Consider the following 21,006-nt stretch of genomic DNA (forward strand, 5'->3'; position numbering starts at 1 on the left):
ATGCTCTGCTGGAGGGTGAATGTGTATGAGACCACACTTAAAATGCAAGGTCAATGACAATGCTTCTTCCATATGATAGAAAGTTGAATCATATCTCTAGCAGCTAAAGCATTGAAGGTCAGAAATTGCTTTCTTTTGGCTATGACCATTAACTAAATTTCTTCTGATATTTTCTTTTAATTTCTTTTTGTTGCAGATTCGATGAAAAACTCACACTAATAACAACTTGATGTGTGGAGCAAGGGATAATTAAGCAACCAAAATCAAAGTGTATGGAACAATTATAATCACAAGCCAAAAGTAGAAAACAACACAGCAAGAGAAAAGAAGAAGAGAGAACACAAAGAATCTGTTTACCCAGTTCGGTCCAAATTGACCTAGTCTGGGGGAGAGAGCAGCCCTCCGTTCCACTATATGATGAGTAACGTTACAAAAGAGATGGATTACAAGAATAAGTCTCCCGCCTAATTCTACCCAAATCCCAGCCTCTTCCCGTAACCAAGAGACTCAATCCTAATAGTGTTTCCCAAGGTGAATCAACCCTCAAAACCTAGTGTTTGTTCCAAAGAGACAAACTCTATACAAACCCTAGTTTTGTTGTTGCCTTTCTAAACCCTTGTTTCAGCCCCCTCTATCTCAAGATTTACACTGATACAATGCCTATATTTATAGTAAAAGAAACTCCCATAAAATTGTACCAAATCTGGCCCAAAAATACGTTTCTGAAAAATAACAACACGCAAAATCGGGCCCCGATTTTTACCATTCGGGCGCCGATTTTTCCAGTACCAAACTGCTCCCAAAGACAGCCAAAATCGGGCCCCGATTTTTGCCATTCGGGCCCCGATTTGTACTTTCAGCAAACATCAATTTTTGGCCTCCAAACTCCAATTTTGAGTCACTTTCACAACAATCTCCACCTTGACTCCAAATTAGTGATGATACCCATTTAACATCAACACCTTGCTGCTCTTTCCCTTGCTTCCCACTACACCAAGTAGCTCCACAAGTTTGCACCCTAATCCCTTCAGCCATCGGAATGTCTTCCGCCTTCTCGAAGGTACTTGCAGTCCAACTACGCCAGGAATTTTAGGTAGTTCCACAAGCCTTTACCATACCTCTTCAATACGAGACATCTCCCGCTTCCTTGAAGATCTACTTGTTCCCAATCACCCTTGGCTTTTAGAGTAATCCACAAGTATACACCTCCCATCCCTTCAGCCCTCGGAATGTCTTCCGCCTTCTCGAAGGTCCTTGCAGTCTAACTACGCTAGGTATTTCAGGTAGTCCCACAAGCATTCACCATGACATCTTCAACACAGGACATCTCCCGCTTCCTTGAAGGTCTCCTTGCATCCAATCACCCTTGGCCTTTTTTTTAGAGTAATCCCGCAAGTCGTGCTATACATTCTTCAGCCTTATGAAGAAATCCCTTGCTCACCATAGAGCATAGCACCCAAGGTCCTCCATAGTCGTACCATTACCGGTGTGTTCAACTCCACCTCATGCTGAGCGTACTCTACCTCAACTAGCAAATGCGTACATCCCACTATGTCTTCAACCTTGAAACTCCACCTCAACAGGTAGATCATGAGTATTGTTGCCTCCGCCTCTCCAGACTGATCATGAGTATTCTTACCACCGCCTCTCCAGGCTGATGTTGAGTGTTTAACGTCTCTCCAGACGAACACCGCTCCACTAGGCATCAATCCCAAGGTGACCAACATCACCTTCATCCTCCAAACAACACCACACCATCAGAGCACCTGCATCCTCATAACCCTCAGTGACAATTTGTGCGGAGTTACCATTAATCTCCGGACAATCCTTCATGAAGTGACCCATCTTGTGACAGTTAAAGCATTCAGATTTTGACTTTTTACCACTCTTTCTCCGGTTACCTCTACCTCCACCATTCCCTCTTGTGACACTTAGGCCTTCACCGTTTTCATGAACTCTCAAGTCCTTGGACTTGGTCAACTCCTTGGTTCTCAAAGCCGATTGAACTTCTTCCAAGGTAACAGTGCCTTCTTTGCCATAGAGCATGGTATCTTTGAACGATTCATAAGATTTCGGTAGAGCACACAACAAGAGTATAGCTTTATCTTCATCCTCAAGTTGCACCTCAATATTCTCCAAGTCATCAAGGATTTTGTTGAACTCCGTAAGTTGCTCCATGATGGCCTTTGACTCCACCATCTTGAATGAGTAGAGTTGTTGCTTTAGGAATTGCCGATGAGCCAAAGACTTTGTCATATACAAAGATTCCAACTTTGCCCACATTGATGCCGCGGTTGGTTCCTTTGCTACTTCTCTCAAAACTTTATCTCCGAGGCACAAGACAATGGCACTCCTGGCCTTGTCCACCATCTCGGTCTTCTCCGCACGTGACATGGTGACCGGTAACGCACCTTCACCCTTCAAAGCTTTCTCACACTTTTGCTGTATTAACACCGCTTCCATCTTTACCTTCCATAACCCAAAATCGTTATCTCCGGTAAACTTCTCAATATCCCACTTCAAACCCATGGTACTAGATTATCCTTTGACCTTGCCCCACGGTGGGCGCCAATTGTTGCGGATTCGATGAAAAACTCACACCAATAACAACTTGATGTGTGGAGCAAGGGATAATTAAGCAACCAAAATCAAAGTGTATGGAACAATTATAATCACAAGCCAAAAGTAGAAAACAACACAGCAAGAGAAAAGAAGAAGAGAGAACACAAAGAATCTGTTTACCCAGTTCGGTCCAAATTGACCTAGTCTGGGGGAGAGAGCAGTCCTCCGTTCCACTATATGATGAGTAACGTTACAAAAGAGATGGATTACAAGAATAAGTCTCCCGCCTAATTCTACCCAAATCCCAGCCTCTTCCCGTAACCAAGAGACTCAATCCTAATAGTGTTTCCCAAGGTGAATCAACCCTCAAAACCTAGTGTTTGTTCCAAAGAGACAAACTCTATACAAACCCTAGTTTTGTTGTTGCCTTTCTAAACCCTTGTTTCAGCCCCCTCTATCTCAAGGTTTACACTGATACAATGCCTATATTTATAGTAAAAGAAACTCCCATAAAATTGTACCAAATCTGGCCCAAAAATACGTTTCTGAAAAATAACAACACGCAAAATCGGGCCCCGATTTTTACCATTCGGGCGCCGATTTTTCCAGTACCAAACTGCTCCCAAAGACAGCCAAAATCGGGCCTCGATTTTTGCCATTCGGGCCCCGATTTGTACTTTCAGCAAACATCAATTTTTGGCCTCCAAACTCCAATTTTGAGTCACTTTCACAACACTTTTCTGTTTCGTTCCGGTAATAACCTTGTGTTTTCCTTATTGCGAAGTTCAAGGTTCTCGAGACGAAGAAATATTGTTCATAGTGCACTTATTCCAATCCAATGGCATATTTGTCTTCAGGAGCCTCTCAAACAATATATGTTGTAAATACTCTGCTTATCAATTTCAAATTTGTGTTTTAAATTAATGCTGAAACTTTTAGATTTATCAACAAGACAGTATATAATTATGACCAGTAAACTTTTATGAGTTTTAACAACTTAGAATTGCCTCTTATTCTGCTTCTGTTAATTTTTATTTCCTCAGAAGCAATACAGGCATTATGGAAGTAAGGCATTGCCAGATGGAATTTTCGCTAGAACATCTAAATCGGAAATTCGGCCATTATGGGACTTCGGTATAAATCACATATGTGAATTCAAAGGAACATATATCTGTTAAATTAATCCTGCTAATTAATTCTATAGATTGATAATTGGCATCTACTTCATTGGTTTTCTTTTCCTGCTACACTTCTTTTTAACGTTGTTTTTTGCATTTCCTGTTTCTTCAGAGTTTCAAGGCATCAGTTAAACTTGTGGTCTATTGCAGGAGTTAAGAAGAAAGAAATGGTCAATAAAACAGTCACAAAGGTGATTGTTGAAGCTTATATTATATCTTCTGACAAACTAATGTTACCAGAATTCTATGTTAATCATAGTATGTCACCAAAACAAACACTTTTAACTACCTGACCTTAATTTAACACTTGTTAAAATGTTGGTCATAGGAACCGCATCACTTTTTGATAATTAAGGAGTAGCATTTTTTACTTATTAAAATTAAAGTAGTATCAAATTTTAAATGTTATTTTGTTTATGTTTTAGAGATATCTCCTAAACTTTTATGAAGAATCTAATACTTTTTTTTTGCTAATAAGGTGAAGGGTGTAGCAGAAAAGGCAATGTCAAACAATGCTCCCGAATCAAAATATGATGTTTTTGTAAGCTTTAGGGGCGAGGACATCCGCCACGGCTTTCTTGGCCATTTGGCTAAGGCTCTTTCTCGAAAGCAAATAAATGCCTTTGTTGATGACAAACTTAAGAGGGGAGATGACATATCACATTCACTTTTTGAAGCAATTGAAGGATCGTTCATTTCATTGATCATATTCTCAGAAAACTATGCTTCTTCACGTTGGTGTTTAGAAGAACTTGTGAAAATAAGTGAATGCAAAGAGAAATATGGACAGATTGTAATACCTGTTTTCTACGAGGTAGATCCTACAGATGTACGACATCAAAAGAAGAGTTATGAAAATGCACTTGTAGGGCATGAAAAAAAGTATATTTTGTCAAGGGTTAAAAAATGGAGACAAGCTTTGGAAAAATCTGCTAATTTGTCAGGAATTAAGTCATTAGATTTTCGGTTAGTTTTTTCCTCAAATTTTCAATATTTTCTAGTTGCTATATATTTACTTGTTTCATATATAGATAATAGGTCTGCATGCCGGCATAAGCTCATTTGCCTGAATAGAAAAAAGCCATAACTTTTATTTCCTCTATTTAACTAGAGTGCATGCATATTAATTATATGTTTACATCCTTAAGTTGTTAATTTGCTACAACCTTTTTGTGCTGGGATTAATATGAATCTAAGTATTTTGAGGGGTTAATCTTTGATTCCCGATCAGAGATACTTTGCATCCACCAAAACAAATATGGCTTGATTGTGATTATTATGCTTTTAATTTGGACCAACATGGTCTGTAATAATTGTTTGTTGGAAGGTGATTACTCTTTAGGCGCTTAGAGATTGTTCACAGGCACCTGCCCAACGGCAGCTAATTACCGTTCTAAAAAGTTATTTGAACGGTAATCAACTACCATTCGTTACTTTTGAGGTGCCTAAAGAGCAACCACCTTTAGAGCTGTCAATTTGGTATGGCTTGGAATTTTCAGCCCCAGCCCACATGTAAAGGGGGTTTAAAAAGAACAACAGAAAATTGGCCCCCTTTTACATAGGCCCCAATAGTGTTAAGCCCTAAAAAATATACATCAGCCCACAAGGCCCACAAGCCCCATCTTTTTTCAGTTTTTTTTTTTTGGAAAATGTTGTTCGGTCAACAGCAAAGGTCAACGCCGGAGCTCCGGCTGACCGCGGTGGTTCCGGCGGCGGAGCTCCGGCGACCCACGGTGGTGCACCAGAAATTTTCCGGCGAAAAGTGGTGGTTGACGGCGGCCGGCGCGGTGGCTGCCGGAGCTCCGGTGGTGGTCAGTGCGGTGGTTGCCGGAGCTCCGACGGTGGTTGATTTTTAAATTAATAAAAAAATATAAAATCTTTATATATATTATTTGTTTTTTTATAAATATTTTTATCATAGTAGTTTTTTTTTTTTGCAAAGATAAAGTTTATAGTTAATGGGCCTTGAAGCCTTTGTCACTAAGCCCACAAAAAAAATTAATTTTAGTGGGCTGGGGCCAAACAAATTTATTTTAAGAAGGGGGCCAACAAAAATGGGGCTTAATGTGGGCTTTTTAAGTGGGGCTTTGCATTTTGGGGCTCTATTGACACCTCTAACCACCTTGTTGGAAGCTTCTATAGACGAAAAATGTAGGCAACGTCAAACTTTGAACCGTGATCCTACTGAGGAAGGGAAAGGGAAGGGAAGGAATGTTCCATCATGGGTGTTGAACCTCTCATTACAAACTTCCAAGCAATTAAGTTTATAGTAGTGACTTTAACTATGGAGCACTGACACTTAAATTTAATGTGTATAGTGTTTGACACGTGTCGGTCTTCGACACCTACGCGCAACTCATATGGTTACATTTAATCACTTCTATTTTCTTAACTTATTACCAGTGTCAATGTTATGTTCGATATCTATTACAGTGCTTCTTAGGCCATTAATATTCATATATCTTTCTCTTTTGTTGTATAGGAATGATGCTGAGCTACTTGAAGAAATCATCAATCTTGTGTTGAAGAGGTTGAGTAAGTATCCTATTAACACAAAAGGATTTATTGGAATTGCCAAACTAGTTGGACATTTAGAATCATTGTTACGTCAAAAGTCAGAAAAGGTTCGTGTCATTGGAATTTGGGGTATGGGAGGTATTGGCAAGACAACTATTGCTGAAGAAGTTTATAACCGAAGTTGCTTTGAATATGAAGGTTGTTGTTTTTTGGCAAAGGTGAGTGACGAATTAGGAAGGCATGGAATAGCATTTTTAAAAAAAGAGCTTTTTTCTACACTATTAGCAGAAGATGTGAAAATCGATTCACCAAATGGGTTGTCTAATAATATTCAGAGAAGGATTGGCCGTATGAAGGTTCTTATGGTTCTTGATGGCGTTAAGGAAGAAGATCAACTAGAAATTTTATTTGGAACTCTTGATTGGTTTCGGTCAGATAGTAGAATAATTGTAACAACTAGAGACAAGCAAGTACTTATTACTAATGAAGCTGATGATATATATGAAGTTGGGGTACTGAATTATAGTGAAGCACTTCAGCTTTTCAATTTGAACGCCTTTAAACAAAGTCATCTTGAAATGGAGTACTATGAGCTTTCAAAGAAGGTGATCGATTATGCCAAAGGAAATCCATCAGTTCTTAAAGTTTTGGCTCATCTGCTTCGTGGAAAAGATAAGGAAGTATGGGAAAGTCAGCTGGACAAACTTAAAAGACTGCCAAGTAAAAAAGTTCATGATGTAATGAGACTCAGTTATGATGATCTTGATCGTTTAGAGCAAAAGTATTTTTTAGATATTGCATGTTTCTTCAACGGGTTGAGGTTGAAAGTGGATTACATGAAACTTTTATTGAAAGATTTTGAAAGTGATAATGCAGTGGTTGTTGGGTTAGAACTGAAGATAATGTTATATCTATGCATGACATTCTACAAGAAATGGGTCGGGAGGTTGTTCGCCAGGAATCTAGTGAAGACCCTAGAAAATGCAGTCGATTATCAGATCCTGATATTATCTATGATGTATTGAAAAATGATAAGGTAAATAATATTTGGCAATTTTAGATAACATTTGTCTTTTTGGTAAAAAAATATTTTGATTTTCTTTTACATTAATGACAGGGTACTGATGCTATTAGAAGCATAAGTCTAGACTTGTCAGCAATTAGGAACCTGAAGATAAGCCCCAATGTATTTGATAAGATGACCAACCTGCAGTTTTTGGATTTTCATGATATAGATGGTTTGGATCGTGTTCCTGAAGGGCTTCAATCTTTTCCAACTGATATAAAATATCTTCATTGGATATGTTACTCTCTAAAATCATTACCAGAGAAGTTTTCTGCCAAGAATCTTGTTATATTGGACTTTTCAAGTAGCCTACTGGAAAAGCTTTGGTGTGGAGTGCAGGTAATTGAATACGTGTCTTCCAGATTAAATTTATCTTAATTCAAGGAATTATAAATTAACTATGTAATTTTTTTATGTAGCAGGATCTGGTTAATTTAAAAGAAGTTACACTCTCACATTCAGGATTCCTGAAGGATTTACCAGACTTTTCTAAAGCGACAAATCTTAATGTATTGAATATCCAAGGTTGTTATGGGTTGACAAACGTCCATCCATCTATTTTCTCTCTTGACAAACTTGTGAAATTGGACCTAAGTTTTTGCCTTTCCCTTGCACCATTTACAATCGATTCCAATTTAAGCTCCCTCCATTATCTATCGTCCATTCCCCCCAATGCATTGCCATCATCTTCTGGGTTTCAAGGCAAGCTAGAAATCCTGGATTTAATATTCACTGCAATTGAGAGCATACCGTCAAGCATCAAGAATCTTACAAGACTAAGAGTATTAGACATACGATTTTGCTCAAAGCTTGAGGCTCTACCCGAGCTTCCTTCATCAATTGAAACTCTACTTGTTGAATGTGAATCATTGAAGACTGTATTTTTCCCTTCTGTCGCTCAACAATTCAATGAAAACAAGAAAAGGATTGAGTTCTGGAATTGCTTGAACTTGGATGAACGCTCTCTCATAAATATTGGGTTGAATGTGCAGATCAATTTGATGAAGTTTGCATATCGACATTCTGTGGCACTGTTACATCATGCTAAAAGCAATGAAAGAAATGTTGATTACAAAGATAAATTTGATTCTAATCAAGCAGTGTATTTGTATCCTAGAAGTAGTGTTCCAGAGTGGTTCGAGTACAAGACAACAAAGGATGATATGATTATTGATCTCTCTCCTTTTTTCCTCTCCCCTTTGTTGGGCTTTGTGTTTTGCTTCATCCTTGCCAAGGACTCCCAATTTTTTTACCAAATTGAATTGAATATCACTACAATTGATGTTGTGGATGATGATGAAAAGGATGGTGTCAGTATCTTCATGTATAGGGATTTTTTCTCTAGTTTTTCAGATCATGTATGTATGATATACGACCCACCATGTTCACGCTACCTAACTAGCATAGCAAAAAATCAGACAAGGTTTAAAATAAAGGTTACAGCAAGGGCAACACCCGGCTTTGATAGAGAGAGACCAGAGGTGGAGTTAAAAGGGTTTGGCATCAGACCCATAATCCCCTTAAGAGATAAAAACATCGTTGAACAAATGGAATTGTTTGATTATGTTAACAAATGGAGTAGGACTGTGCTTAGCATCATCATATGTATTTCTTTCCTCCGGCTGATGATGAAGAAGTTGATTTAGACACAAGTCCATAGTTTGATAAGTCGGTAGATATGGATAGCAGTCGATTTATTCAACATTACATCATGCAGCTGAAGATGAAGAATTTGATTTACACACAAGTCTATAGTTTGATGTAAGTAGACACAGTTAACATTCAAGTTATCAAAATTACATTTTATAATTACAATCATTATACATAGATCTAAGTAGTCCATTAAAATATATTTGTTTTTTGTTCTGCAGTTTCATGCAGTGGTTGCGGCATTTCAACCATCTGAGTCAGTAAAAATAGATGTACGAAACTCAGCTCACTTGTGTTCTGTATATGCAACTGATTGCAAGTGAGTGGAAATTAATCTATTTATAAGAAACAAATGTTTCTTGATTTTTCCTTCTTTGTTCAAAATTAAGGCTATAGGACAAGGATGTCAAAGGTAATCGTAAGTTGAAGGTTATCTTTAACTTTCTTGTTTAAATGAGAACTTCTATAATTGATTGATTTTTCTTTGTACCACATGAAAGTTTAAGTTATATGCCCCTTTTCCTCTCAAATTCCCATTCCCTCCTTCATGGAAAAACCTAAATAAGAAAAACCTCAATGTGGTGGTCCAAAATTTTTCGTTCATTCATGTATGGAAACCCAAATGACTCTAATAACCACTGGAAACCCTTCACAATGTGGAAATTGGCAGCAAAACATTGGTCTCGAAATGATTCTGGTACATACATATGCCCTTTATTGTAGGTGAAACTTATATAGTAAAAATATCCCATCTTTTCGTGATCCTTATTCTGTTGTCTTTGTTGCTGTAGATGCCGAACAAATTATCTTGCAAAGTGGTGAGGGCTCACATTCTCAATTTTGTAGCTAAAGTTTCTTTTTAATTTGCCAATCTCAAACTCAAATAAGAATATTGAGATTGCATAAATTTTAGAGCTTGTAGAAGGGATTAACTCTGTAGGGAGCTTATCCATTAAAAACAATATTTTAATACTCAATCTCAAATAAATTAGAGCTTGGTGGGGTCAAGTATGTGTTTCATGCTTAAATACTCGATAGAACCGTGCACTTGCGGGCCTATCAGATATATACACTCTTTGGTGTTCACCAAATGCATTATCATAACTCTTGTTTTGATATCTTACATCTGGAGTATGAGTAATTTGAGCCCATAAAAAAATAAGCAAAATGGCAATTGGAGTTACCATCCATTGGAGATGCTAAGGTAGGGTTTTTCAGTTGCTTAAGGAGTTGTCGAATAAGGTTCCTCGTTGTGCAGAAATTTGAACTATGGTTCGCCTCTCCCGAGATTCAAACTGTGGTTGGCCACTTAGTGAAGATTATCCCTATTCGCTAAATGAATTGGAAAATTATTAGAAAACTGAAAAATAGTTAAGCGAGAAACATTTATTTTCAGTCAAGAGGGAAACAAGGCTAAGAGTGAGATGGAAAAAATTGAGAGAAAATGAGGGAGAATTTAAAAGAGAGGAATCAAACTCATTCAACCACCGTTATTAAAAAAAGGGAAGTTATTAATATTTTAATATATTTAAATTTAAAGGAAAGTGCAAGTCACATGGTTCATATAGATAACTTCAACGATACTGTTTGGCAAGTCAACGTTTCTCCCTGCCATGCAATTGTTTAACTATTTTATAGTTTAATATTGGTGACGTTCATATTTCTCTAATATACAAATCCAATCCTCTGTGGGAGTGTTAAACTGTAAGGTCAATGACATTGCTTCTTCCATATGAGAGAAAGCTGAAACAGATCTCTAGCAGCCAAATCATTGAAGGTTAGTAATTGCTTCCTAATATTATTTTTATGCAAAAAACTGTTACAAAGGAGCATTAGACAGTACAGGTCAAGAGGATGAAGTTTCAACATATAGGAACAAGGCAATATTAATTAGGTATAACAGTAATTTACTTGCAAATAAAAGAAGAATGAATGGTTAAAGATCAAGTTGAGAAATAGCTTTCTTGGTTACTTGTTTGTAAACACCATATATATATATATATATATATATATAGGGCATTTCAAATGAGAGAGCTTTTCAAATGAGAGGGTGAGAGGAATTAACTTAGACCGTTGGATTTAAATCAACGCTTCAGATTTAATTGCTTTATGAAAAGTGTCATGTATTGTAACCTCCACCTCTTCTCTTCTCCACTCTCTTCTTCTCTCTCTCACGAGTGGTTTTGTGCTGCTTCTTCTTCTTCATGGTTTTTTATATTGTTCATCTTTGCACCATAAATGTGAGCATCGATCGATTGAAGCATGAAATAGTAGGAGCACAAATTAGACACATGAAGTTTAGTTTGATCCCATTCAACATCGATTGACACCTGAATCATTTTGGGTGCATCAAATTGTTTCTTGAGTCTTCAAAAATAAATCTCCATGGAACCATCTCAAATCTTCTTTTCTAAAATTGAATGGTAACAATCAATACCATCAATATTAATAATCCAAAGGGTTTATTTGACAAAGTTCTCTTGGCTGATTCACAGAAAAATTAAAATATGAGTCAAAGGTTGCAAGGAGGAAAGAGATGAAGAGGCACTAGATATGTGCTAGCGCAGATCTGACGAGTGTTCGTCGTTGTTGTTGTCGGCGACGTTCCTGTTCATCGGAGTTCGTCGTCGCTGTTCTTCGTTTGGGAAAAAGTAATTTCACGGTTCTTGTTTTTTATCCGAGTTTAGCTTCTTGATTTTCATATTACTTTTTAAACTGGTTTTTTAATGGTAATATGTAGTTATAACTTATAATAATGAAAGAGATAATAAAATTAGAGTAAAGATTAGAAGTCTGGATTCATATGATGCACACAAAAGGGTATGAAAAAAGGGAGAAGAAGCAACAGGGAGATGAAACGGCTGGAGAAGAAGCACACAGAAGGGGAATGAAAAAATTATACGCTGCAATTTTTAAAATTAAGTAGCACAATAAAGATTGATTCAAAGGGTTGTGATTTATCCCTCTCACCTCTCATTTAAAGAGTGCTCTCATTTGATACACCCCCTATATATATATATATCGATCATGATTAGTCAACAAATTTAGCCAAGATGAAGGCTTAATTTAAAATCTTTGTCCATACAAGAGATCCAGATGGAGTTCATCTTGGTTAAATATGTTAATTTATCATGATCGATAATTCATCATATCAGATTGAATCAAAAATGTAGTGAAATGATTTCTAATCGGTGCTATGACGCTATTGAATAGTGGAATTTGAACAAACTACTATTGATCCATGATGCGCTATATAATACAAAATATTTTGAATTTGACCGCCATAACAATGTCGCGTAGAAGAATTTGAACAAAACGCTACTTGCCGCTATCCTCAATTGAGTAAAAGCTTTCTCTTTTGGATTACCCTCTGCTTGCCATATTCTGATATTAACATATTTTGGAGCTTTTTAAGGATAATACTTTGTATTTTATTGTCTCTTGATTATTTCTAACATTATAGGTTATAGTGGAAAAAGTCAATATCAGTTAATATTCCACAAATGAGTATGGTGCATGGTTTTGTATTGCGGAGCTATGTAACTGCAGCTGTTGGTTCAATTCGGAAATTTGGAAGATTTTCATGTTGGCATGAAACACCATATTCAAGTAAGTAACACATTAAATATGCACTCTATCAGTTTTTTTTCTTTCTTTTGACTCATTGTGAGAAGGTTTTTTTTCAACAATGCTTATTTTCATTCTGTTTATACTGAGTTTACAGAGAAAGGAATTTCGACTGTTAATTCCCAATATTTCACAAAAGCGTTATGTTTGGGGCCTCGTATAAGTTCTCAATTTTCTTCAATTTCAACAAATACAACAACAGAATATGATGTTTTTGTTAGCTTTCGAGGCAAAGACATCCGTGGGGATTTTCTAAGTCATTTGATTGATGCTTTTCGGCGAAAGAAAATTAAAGCCTTTGTAGATGATGAACTTAAGAGGGGAGATGAAATACCACAATCACTTGTCAGAGGAATTGAAGGATCATTAATTTCCTTGATCATATTCTCACAAGACTATGCCTCTTCATCTTGGTGTTTGGAAGAACTTGTTACAATACTTCAATGCAGGGAGAAATATGGACAGATTGTTATACCTATTTTTTATCAGGTAGATCCAACAGATGTAAGATATCAAATGAAGAGTTATGAAAATGCGTTTGTTGAACACCAAAGAGTGTATAGATCCACCAAGGTGCAAATTTGGAGACATGCTTTGAACAAATCTGCCAATTTATCTGGAATTAAGTCATCAGATTTTCGGTAAGTTTTATATTTTTTTTCAGCTCATAATTTTTTAGACTATTTGGCCTCGGTTATTAAGATAAATTTATGCAAATTATCACCAAGTGAATGTTTTCACTTGAAAGTGCAGCTTTTGAGTTGTTGATTTTCAACATATATTAGTCAATGATGCAACCTGGTAATCATGGTCTAGGATTTAATTTGGACACCACTTTGTTAACCACTTGGCCCATCACTTTTACCATTTGAGATGTTACTTACAGGACAAGTTAGCCCATCACTTTTAATAGTAGATATACCGAAGACACACTATTTTATATATTTCAGTCTCACAAAAAACTTCCATTGTATCTTAGACTTTGTCTCTCCATTTGTTGTATAGGAATGATGTCCAACTCCTTAAAGAAATCATCAAATGTGTGTCGATGAATTTGAACAATAAGCACCTTGTTAGCTCAAAAGGACTCATTGGAATTGGCAAACAAATTTCACATCTAAAATCATTGTTAACCCAAGAGTCAGAAGATATTCGTGTTGTTGGGATTTGGGGTATGGGTGGTATTGGCAAGACAACCCTTGCAGAAGAAGTATTTCACCAACTACAATCTCAGTATGAAGGTTGTTGTTTTCTAGGAAACATAAGGGAGGAATCATCAAAACATGGAATGGTTTTCTTAAAAGAAAAGCTTATTTCTGCACTATTAGATGAAGCTGTTAAAGTTGACACTGCAAATAGATTGCCTCATTATGTTAAAACTAGGATTCGTCGCAAGAAAGTTCTTATTGTTTTAGACGATGTGAATGATTATGATCAACTTGAAATCTTAGTTGGAGATCATGATTTGTTTGGATTTGGTAGTAGAATCATTATAACAACAAGAGATAAGCAAATGCTTTCTCAAGATGTTGATGATATATATGAGGTAGGTGCATTGGACATTGATAAATCACTTAAGCTTTTCAATTTGAATGCTTTCAAAGGAAAGGAACTTGAAATTGAGTATAATGATCTATCAAAGAGGGTGGTGAATTATTCCAAAGGCATTCCATTAGTTCTTAAAGTTTTGGCTCATCTTCTTCGCGGAAAAGATAAGCTAGTATGGGAAAGTCAACTAGACAAGCTTAGAAAAATGCCAAATAAAAAAGTTCAAGATGTAATGAGATTGAGTTATGGTGATCTAGATCGCGAAGAGAAAAAGATGTTTTTAGATATTGCATGTTTTTTCAATGGGTCGAATTTGAAAGTGGACTACCTAAAACTATTGTTGAAAGATTCTGAAAGTGATAATTCAGTAGCCAGTGGGTTAGAAAGGTTGAAAGATAAAGATCTTGTATCTATTTCTAAACATAATGGTATATCTATGCATGGAATTATACAAGACATGGGTAGGGAGATTGTTCGCCAAGAATCAAGTGGAGACCCTGGAAGCCGTAGTCGATTGTGGGATGATGACATTTATGAAGTGTTAGAAAATGACAAGGTAAAAGCCTAAAATATAAAATCTTTGATACCATTATAGTTTTTTTTTAGTAAATCATTTTGGTTCTTAAATGTTTATGGTAATGCACTATCATTAAATGTATCTTGCGTAAATCAATTTGGTCTGTAAAATTACAATCAAAAGACACATTTGGGAGTTTTTTTTTTGTAATTTTGATACATTCAGCGACATAGTGATAGCGCAACACATATTTAGGGACCAAAATGAATATTCACTGCACTTCTAAGGATGTTTAAATTGGTCTTCTAATCTGATGACAGGGGACTGAAGAAATTAGAAGCATATGGATGCCATTGCCAACACTTAGGAAGCTGAAGTTAAGTCCTTCAACATTTGCTAATATGAGAAATCTACAATTTCTGTATGTCCCTAATGTATATGATCATGATAGTTTTGATCTTCTTCCTCAAGGACTTCATTCTATGCCACCTGAACTAAGATACCTCTGTTGGATGCATTACCCTTTGAAATCATTGCCAAAAGATTTTTCAGCCAAGAAACTCGTTATATTGGACTTGTCATATAGTCGAGTTGAAAAACTCTGGCATGGAGTGCAGGTAACAAATTACACATAGAATAAACCCTCAAATTTGTTTCCAAACTTATCCCTCTCCTGGTTTTTCTTTAAGCAAATAAAAATATGAAGCAGTCCTTAACGTTTGCTACATATATGCCATGTTAAAAAATTAAAGACTAGTTATTTTCATTTATTTGAGGGACAAAGTAAGAGAGAATATGTAAGTTGTGGGACAGAATTGGTTGTTTACTCGTCATATGTGTCTTTCTATTATATTTTCTATCTTTATTTAACTAGTTCAGAATTAACTAAAGCTCATGCATCATGTGAAGTCTTCATTTGATTTATTTTGTTACAGAACCTGCTGAATTTGAAAGAAGTTAAGCTCTTTTACTCAAGGTTCCTGAAGGAGTTGCCGGACTTTACGAAAGCCCTGAATCTAGAAGTGTTGGATATCCATTTTTGTGGTCAGTTGACTAGTGTGCACCCATCTATTTTCTCTCTAGAAAAGCTTGAGAAATTGGATCTCAGTCATTGCACTTCCCTTACCGAGCTAACAAGTGATACACATTCAAGCTCCCTCAGATGTCTCAGCCTTAAGTTTTGCAAAAATATAAGAAAGTTCTCTGTGACATCAGAGAATATGATAGAGTTGGATTTACAATACACACAAATCAATGCATTGCCTGCATCGTTTGGACGTCAAACCAAGCTTGAAATCCTACATTTAGGAAACTGTTCCATTGAAAGTTTTCCTTCATGTTTGAAGAATTTGATAAGACTACAATATCTAGACATAAGATATTGCCTTAAGCTGCAAACTCTACCAGAGCTTCCTCAATCTCTTGAAGTTCTACACGCGCGAGGGTGCACATCACTAGAGAATGTGTTGTTCCCTTCAATTCCTGAACAGTTCAAGGAGAACAGGAATAGGGTTGTATTCGCAAATTGCTTGAAATTGGATGAACATTCTCTTGCAAATATTGCGGTTAATGCACAGATAAACATTATGAAATTTGCATACCAACATGTATCAGCTTTGGAACATGATTTTCATAATAAGTTCAATGATTATAAGGATCACAATGATTCTTATCAAGCAATTTACGTGTATCCAGGAAACAGCGTTCCAGAGTGGTTTGAGTATATGACAACAACGGATTATGTAGTCATTGATCTATCTTCTTCTACATCGCGTTCCCCTTTGCTCGGCTTCATTTTCTGTTTTGTACTTGGTGGGAACCGGTTAATTGTTGCCCCGTTAAAATTTAACATCACTATCTGTGATCTTGAGGACCAAGGTAAGGAGGAGGAGCATTTTGAACTCTGCATATCTAGGCCATCTGCAAGTATTGTATCCGATCATGTTTTTATGATCTATGACAAACAATGTTCTTGCTACCTAAATAGCAAAGCCAAAGATATGACAAGGTTTGAAATCAAGGTAACAACACGTTTATCATCCATGCATCCTATAATTTATTCAGGCATGTGTATGGAGCTAAAAGGGTTTGGTGTTAACGTAATAGATGCCTCAGCATATCACAGTTTCATTCAGACGATGGGATTGCCTGATTGATTATCTTCGACCCGAAGGAAAGACGCTTCTTGTCTTCGATTATCACACATTGTTGATAATATGTACCAGCAGATCATGATTAGAAGGCTAGTTTTTTACTTTGTAATATCATTGTGGACTTGATTTACCAAAGTTGGAACATGTACTGTCTGATCTTTATTCAAAGTTGGAACATAAATTCCTCATATACAGAAGAAATAAGAATGCTTCTTTGATCAACATAGCACCTTCAAGCTACATTCAATAGTTTTATTTTACAATGACCTCTCTCACACTCAACTAAGTAATAGTCAGTATATGTTTTCTAAATAAGAGAATTGTTAGGGCCGCATATTTTTCTATAAGTATATTTTTTAATAATTATTTATAAGGAAGAATGTTAAAATAATTGTATAATCACTAAATAAGTTTTCAAAATAAGAGAAATGCTAGCAACACAGTTTTCTTACTTGACACATTCTTCAACCAGTTCATGGTGTAGATGTCCTTCTTCTGCTCTACTCTTGGAGAATGCTGTCAAGACTAATGTTGGTGGTAGCTAGTTTACAATCATGAAAGATCAAGATTTGGTTGAATTATGTACAATTATAAGGAGGAATGGTTGATTGGTTTTGTTTCTGTTTTTATGGAATCACATTTGGTTGTTAGCAGAATTACTTATGATTCTAAATGACTTACTTTACTGTAATTATAATTTCAAGAATGAAATACTTGAATTGGAGTCAAATGCACCAATTGATTTGATTTTGCAATGAAGTCTTTCTCTTAAATATGCTCTCTTATCATATTTTCAGTTGAGATTGTATAGTTTCAATTTATTATATTCAAGAAGGGAATGAATGTAAAAATTGGCTTGCCAAACATAGTGTCTTTTTGGTTATATCTTTCAAGATTTGGACTCTCCCTCTACCTTAACCATCGTGCATTGTAGATTGTAGGTTTTTTTAATAATTATTTGTTGATTTATTTGAGGGAAACTAATCAAGTTGCTGATAGATTAATTAAATTTGGTCTATTTCTCCAGGGCAAAGTCAAATAAAATGGTTTGCGTTAGAAAATGTGTTGCTAACATCTTTTTATAATAATATTCACCCTAGCAGTATCTTTATAACACTCGTATTTTTATTGTTTTATCGAGTGTAATTCACTTGAGTTTCCATTAGGATGGCAAAGTGGGCCGCCTTGTTCTGTTTAGACTCGTCCCGCTTAAGTTCGTTCGAAACGGGATGAGACAAACCAAGTCAATTTAGGTGGTCGAGTCTAAAATTTCGTCCTATCTTGCTTAGTGGCGGACTGATGAGTTGGCGGACCGGTCCGTCAAACAAAAAAAATACATTTATAATGCATTTTTTGACATTTTGTTGTTATAAAAAATTATGTTGCAAGTCTTTAAAAAAAATGGCAGCAAATTAAATAGTGCTAGAAGCAAGCTTACGAGACAAGTCCAACACCATCAACATAATTAAACAAGTCTCAAATTAAAACCATTCCGCCAACATAAAGAAAATTTCAAAATAAATCCAACAACCGAGGTAGAGCGGATGCAACAACGAATCCTAGGAAAAACAACGATAACAGTGCACTTTTCTCTTCTCAGTGTCTCAGCTCTTACGATAGATATATCATTGTTAAAAAATTCCTAAATTTATTTAATTAATAGATGTTTTTTATTGCATTGTATTATGATGGGTTATGTGGACACTCCACTTTAACTTTTGTCTGACTCATTAAATAAATAAAAATTAGTTAATTGACCAATCGATCTGTCTCGTTCTTGTCTTGCCCCGTTTTTCAACGAGTTAAGCGGGGCGAACCAACTAGAGGAAAGGAGTTTGAAACTTCGACTCGCCTCGCCAAAAATAGTGGGCTAAATGGGTTGGTCTATGCAGGTTGAGTTTGTTTTGCCACTTTTCGTTTTCATCACATTGAAAATGGAAAGTGTTGTAGCTTATTAAATTTATCATCAAATAAAAGAGTAAATGTGAGAAAAAGAATATCAAAGTGAATGTTGAGGCACTTTTACCATAATATCTTAAATAGCCCCTTTAATTTGAGCGAGATTTGAAAAATAACTCTTGTAAAAAACACAAATTTCACCTTTATAATTTTGACTTAACTGCACTTTTAGTCCTCTAGTTTCTCAATTGTATGATTTTAGACTTTGGCCCCCTTAATTTGATTTTTGCACTTTTATCGTCTGTTTTGCCCCTTTCACACATTCAATTGAGTTGTCAATTTTTGTCAATTATTAAGAAAAAAAACTAATGTTGAATTTTTTTTCTTCTTCGGCACTTTTTCTTCTTCAGCACTCCTGCACTCAAGTTAAAACAATAAAAGACATGATTTATATATCTAAATGTTAATTTTTCTTAACATGCTAAAAAATGTATACATTACCAACGGAGATAAAATTTTATTTAGCACAAGGCGTGGTAAAGTAAAGCAGAAGAGTTTAACAACTTGTTACAAAACGAAAAATAAAAGACGGAAAAGAAAAGCTAGTACCCAAAGCCTAGGCAAGTAAAGCATTAAACCACCATCTTTGATGCCCAAAAGTTAAATACACATTTTTTTGTCTTTATCCACCAAAATGAAAGACGTTTAATTTTGTCTAGAATATGATTTATCGATCCTTATTATTAAAGAGTCTATTATTTCTCTATTGCCAAATTACCAAACAACTATGAACAAAATTAGCTGCATAAACGAACGTTGCGATTTAGAATTGCATGCTGATTGATCAAACTAAATGAAATGATCTCGAAAGTTATAGAAGATCCACTGAAGATAAGCCAGTCCATTGACAAACTAAATGCCAAATAGTATTGAAAAAATTACAAAAATAAAATAAAAATATGATAAGGCGATTTCAAAACACCACAATCATTCACACAAAGTTGTGACTCATGATGAATAACGACTCTTCTCAATAGATTATCCTTAATAGAAAGACGATCGTGAAGAATGAGAGTTTTTTTTTCCCTAACATAAAAATATTCCATGTCCGACCCACTTTTATTATTTATCCTAATGACTCACTTTCTCCAAGTTTTTTTTTATGTCTTTTACCGGGTTTCCCTCGACAGTGGCAATACTGATACATACTTTTTTTAATGGCGGTAATATTTAAGAAGGCCAAATACAACGTTTGGTACTTTTAGTTTGACAGAATTCTCAAGTTTGTCCTTTAAGTTTCAAAAATTTCAAATAGATCATTTTAGTTTGACAGAATTCTCAAGTTAGTCCTTTAAGTTTCAAATAGGTCCTTTTAGTTGATAAACTATTTCACCGTTACCCCTTCTGTCAGTTAATAATTAACTGATGTTGATGTAGCTGTTAAGTTGTTGACTTAGATCAAAACGCTGTCTTTTAAAAGCTCCATTAAAAGAGGTTATTACATCTTTTAATGGTCATAAATGATCATTCTAACACTAAATGTTGTTTAATAGTGCTAGCGCAGATTGACAGTAGGGGTAATGGTGAAATAGTTTATCAACTAAAAGGACACATTTGAAACTTTTGAAACTTAATCGACTAACTTTAGAATTCTGTCAAATTAAAAGAGCCTATTTGAAACTTTCAAAACTAAAAAGACTAACTTGATAAGTCTATCAAACTAAAAGGACCAAAAATGGTATTTAACCTTCCAAGAACTAATATTTGCATAACCATTCTTTTGTGACAATTTTTGAACAATTCTCTCGTATACATTACCTGTATATATTTTGTTATCAATTAGTTTGGTAGTGTAGTAGTCTTTTTTTGTAGTGATTTTGTCATCAATTAGTTGTACAAATATCATCATTCATAATTTTGTTTTTTTTAATACTCCTTTCGTCCCTTAATGTAGGCATCCATTGTCTTTTTCACATTTCTTAAGAAAAATTGTCTGTGTAATTAATGTGTATGTTTTGTGTGTTAATATTACCAAATTGTCATTTGTTTGTATAAAATTTGACATTTCATATTTTAAGATAAGTTAGTAGTATTAATTAGAGTATGTTTAAGAAAAAATAATAAATGCATCTAGCAATTTGAAAAAAAATTTATATTTAGGGACAAAAATAAAGTTGTTTAGATATATGGACGAAAGCGTAGATTGCAACAAAAGTACTGGTCAAGAACAGTTGAGTTACACACAAACTGCTGTGACGTATTTGTCAGAAACAAACTCAAAGAACACTT

At 35.4% G+C, this 21,006-nt stretch overlaps 1 protein-coding gene and 1 pseudogene across 3 annotated transcripts; both read left to right on the plus strand.

Annotated features, from left to right (window-relative positions):
• The first annotated feature begins 3,856 nt into the window (after positions 1–3,856).
• Positions 3,857–9,503, plus strand: LOC146926249 (disease resistance-like protein DSC1; annotated as a pseudogene). Its single transcript, XR_015034062.1, has 6 exons — positions 3,857–3,931; positions 4,219–4,706; positions 6,223–7,293; positions 7,375–7,662; positions 7,746–9,084; positions 9,195–9,503. The product of XR_015034062.1 is annotated as a disease resistance-like protein DSC1 (transcript).
• Positions 9,504–10,672: 1,169 nt separating this feature from the next.
• On the plus strand, positions 10,673–17,040 carry LOC146926250 (putative disease resistance protein At4g11170). 2 transcript variants are annotated; one of them, XM_085758632.1, is made up of 6 exons: positions 10,673–10,750; positions 12,437–12,582; positions 12,698–13,241; positions 13,606–14,704; positions 14,986–15,282; positions 15,601–17,040. In XM_085758632.1, the coding sequence occupies exons 2-6, from the start codon at positions 12,477–12,479 to the stop codon at positions 16,819–16,821; spliced, it is 3,267 nt and encodes a 1,088-aa protein (XP_085614758.1). In that variant the 5' UTR covers positions 10,673–10,750; positions 12,437–12,476; the 3' UTR covers positions 16,822–17,040. The 2 variants fall into 2 exon arrangements, with proteins under 2 accessions (XP_085614758.1, XP_085614760.1); XM_085758634.1 differs by lacking the exon at positions 10,673–10,750 and adding an exon at positions 11,009–11,624.
• The last annotated feature ends 3,966 nt before the right edge of the window (positions 17,041–21,006 follow it).

This window comes from Medicago sativa, chromosome 4 (assembly GCF_051527215.1).
Source record: "Medicago sativa cultivar Bolivia chromosome 4, Bolivia_mono, whole genome shotgun sequence".
NCBI classification, from domain to species: domain Eukaryota; kingdom Viridiplantae; phylum Streptophyta; class Magnoliopsida; order Fabales; family Fabaceae; genus Medicago; species Medicago sativa.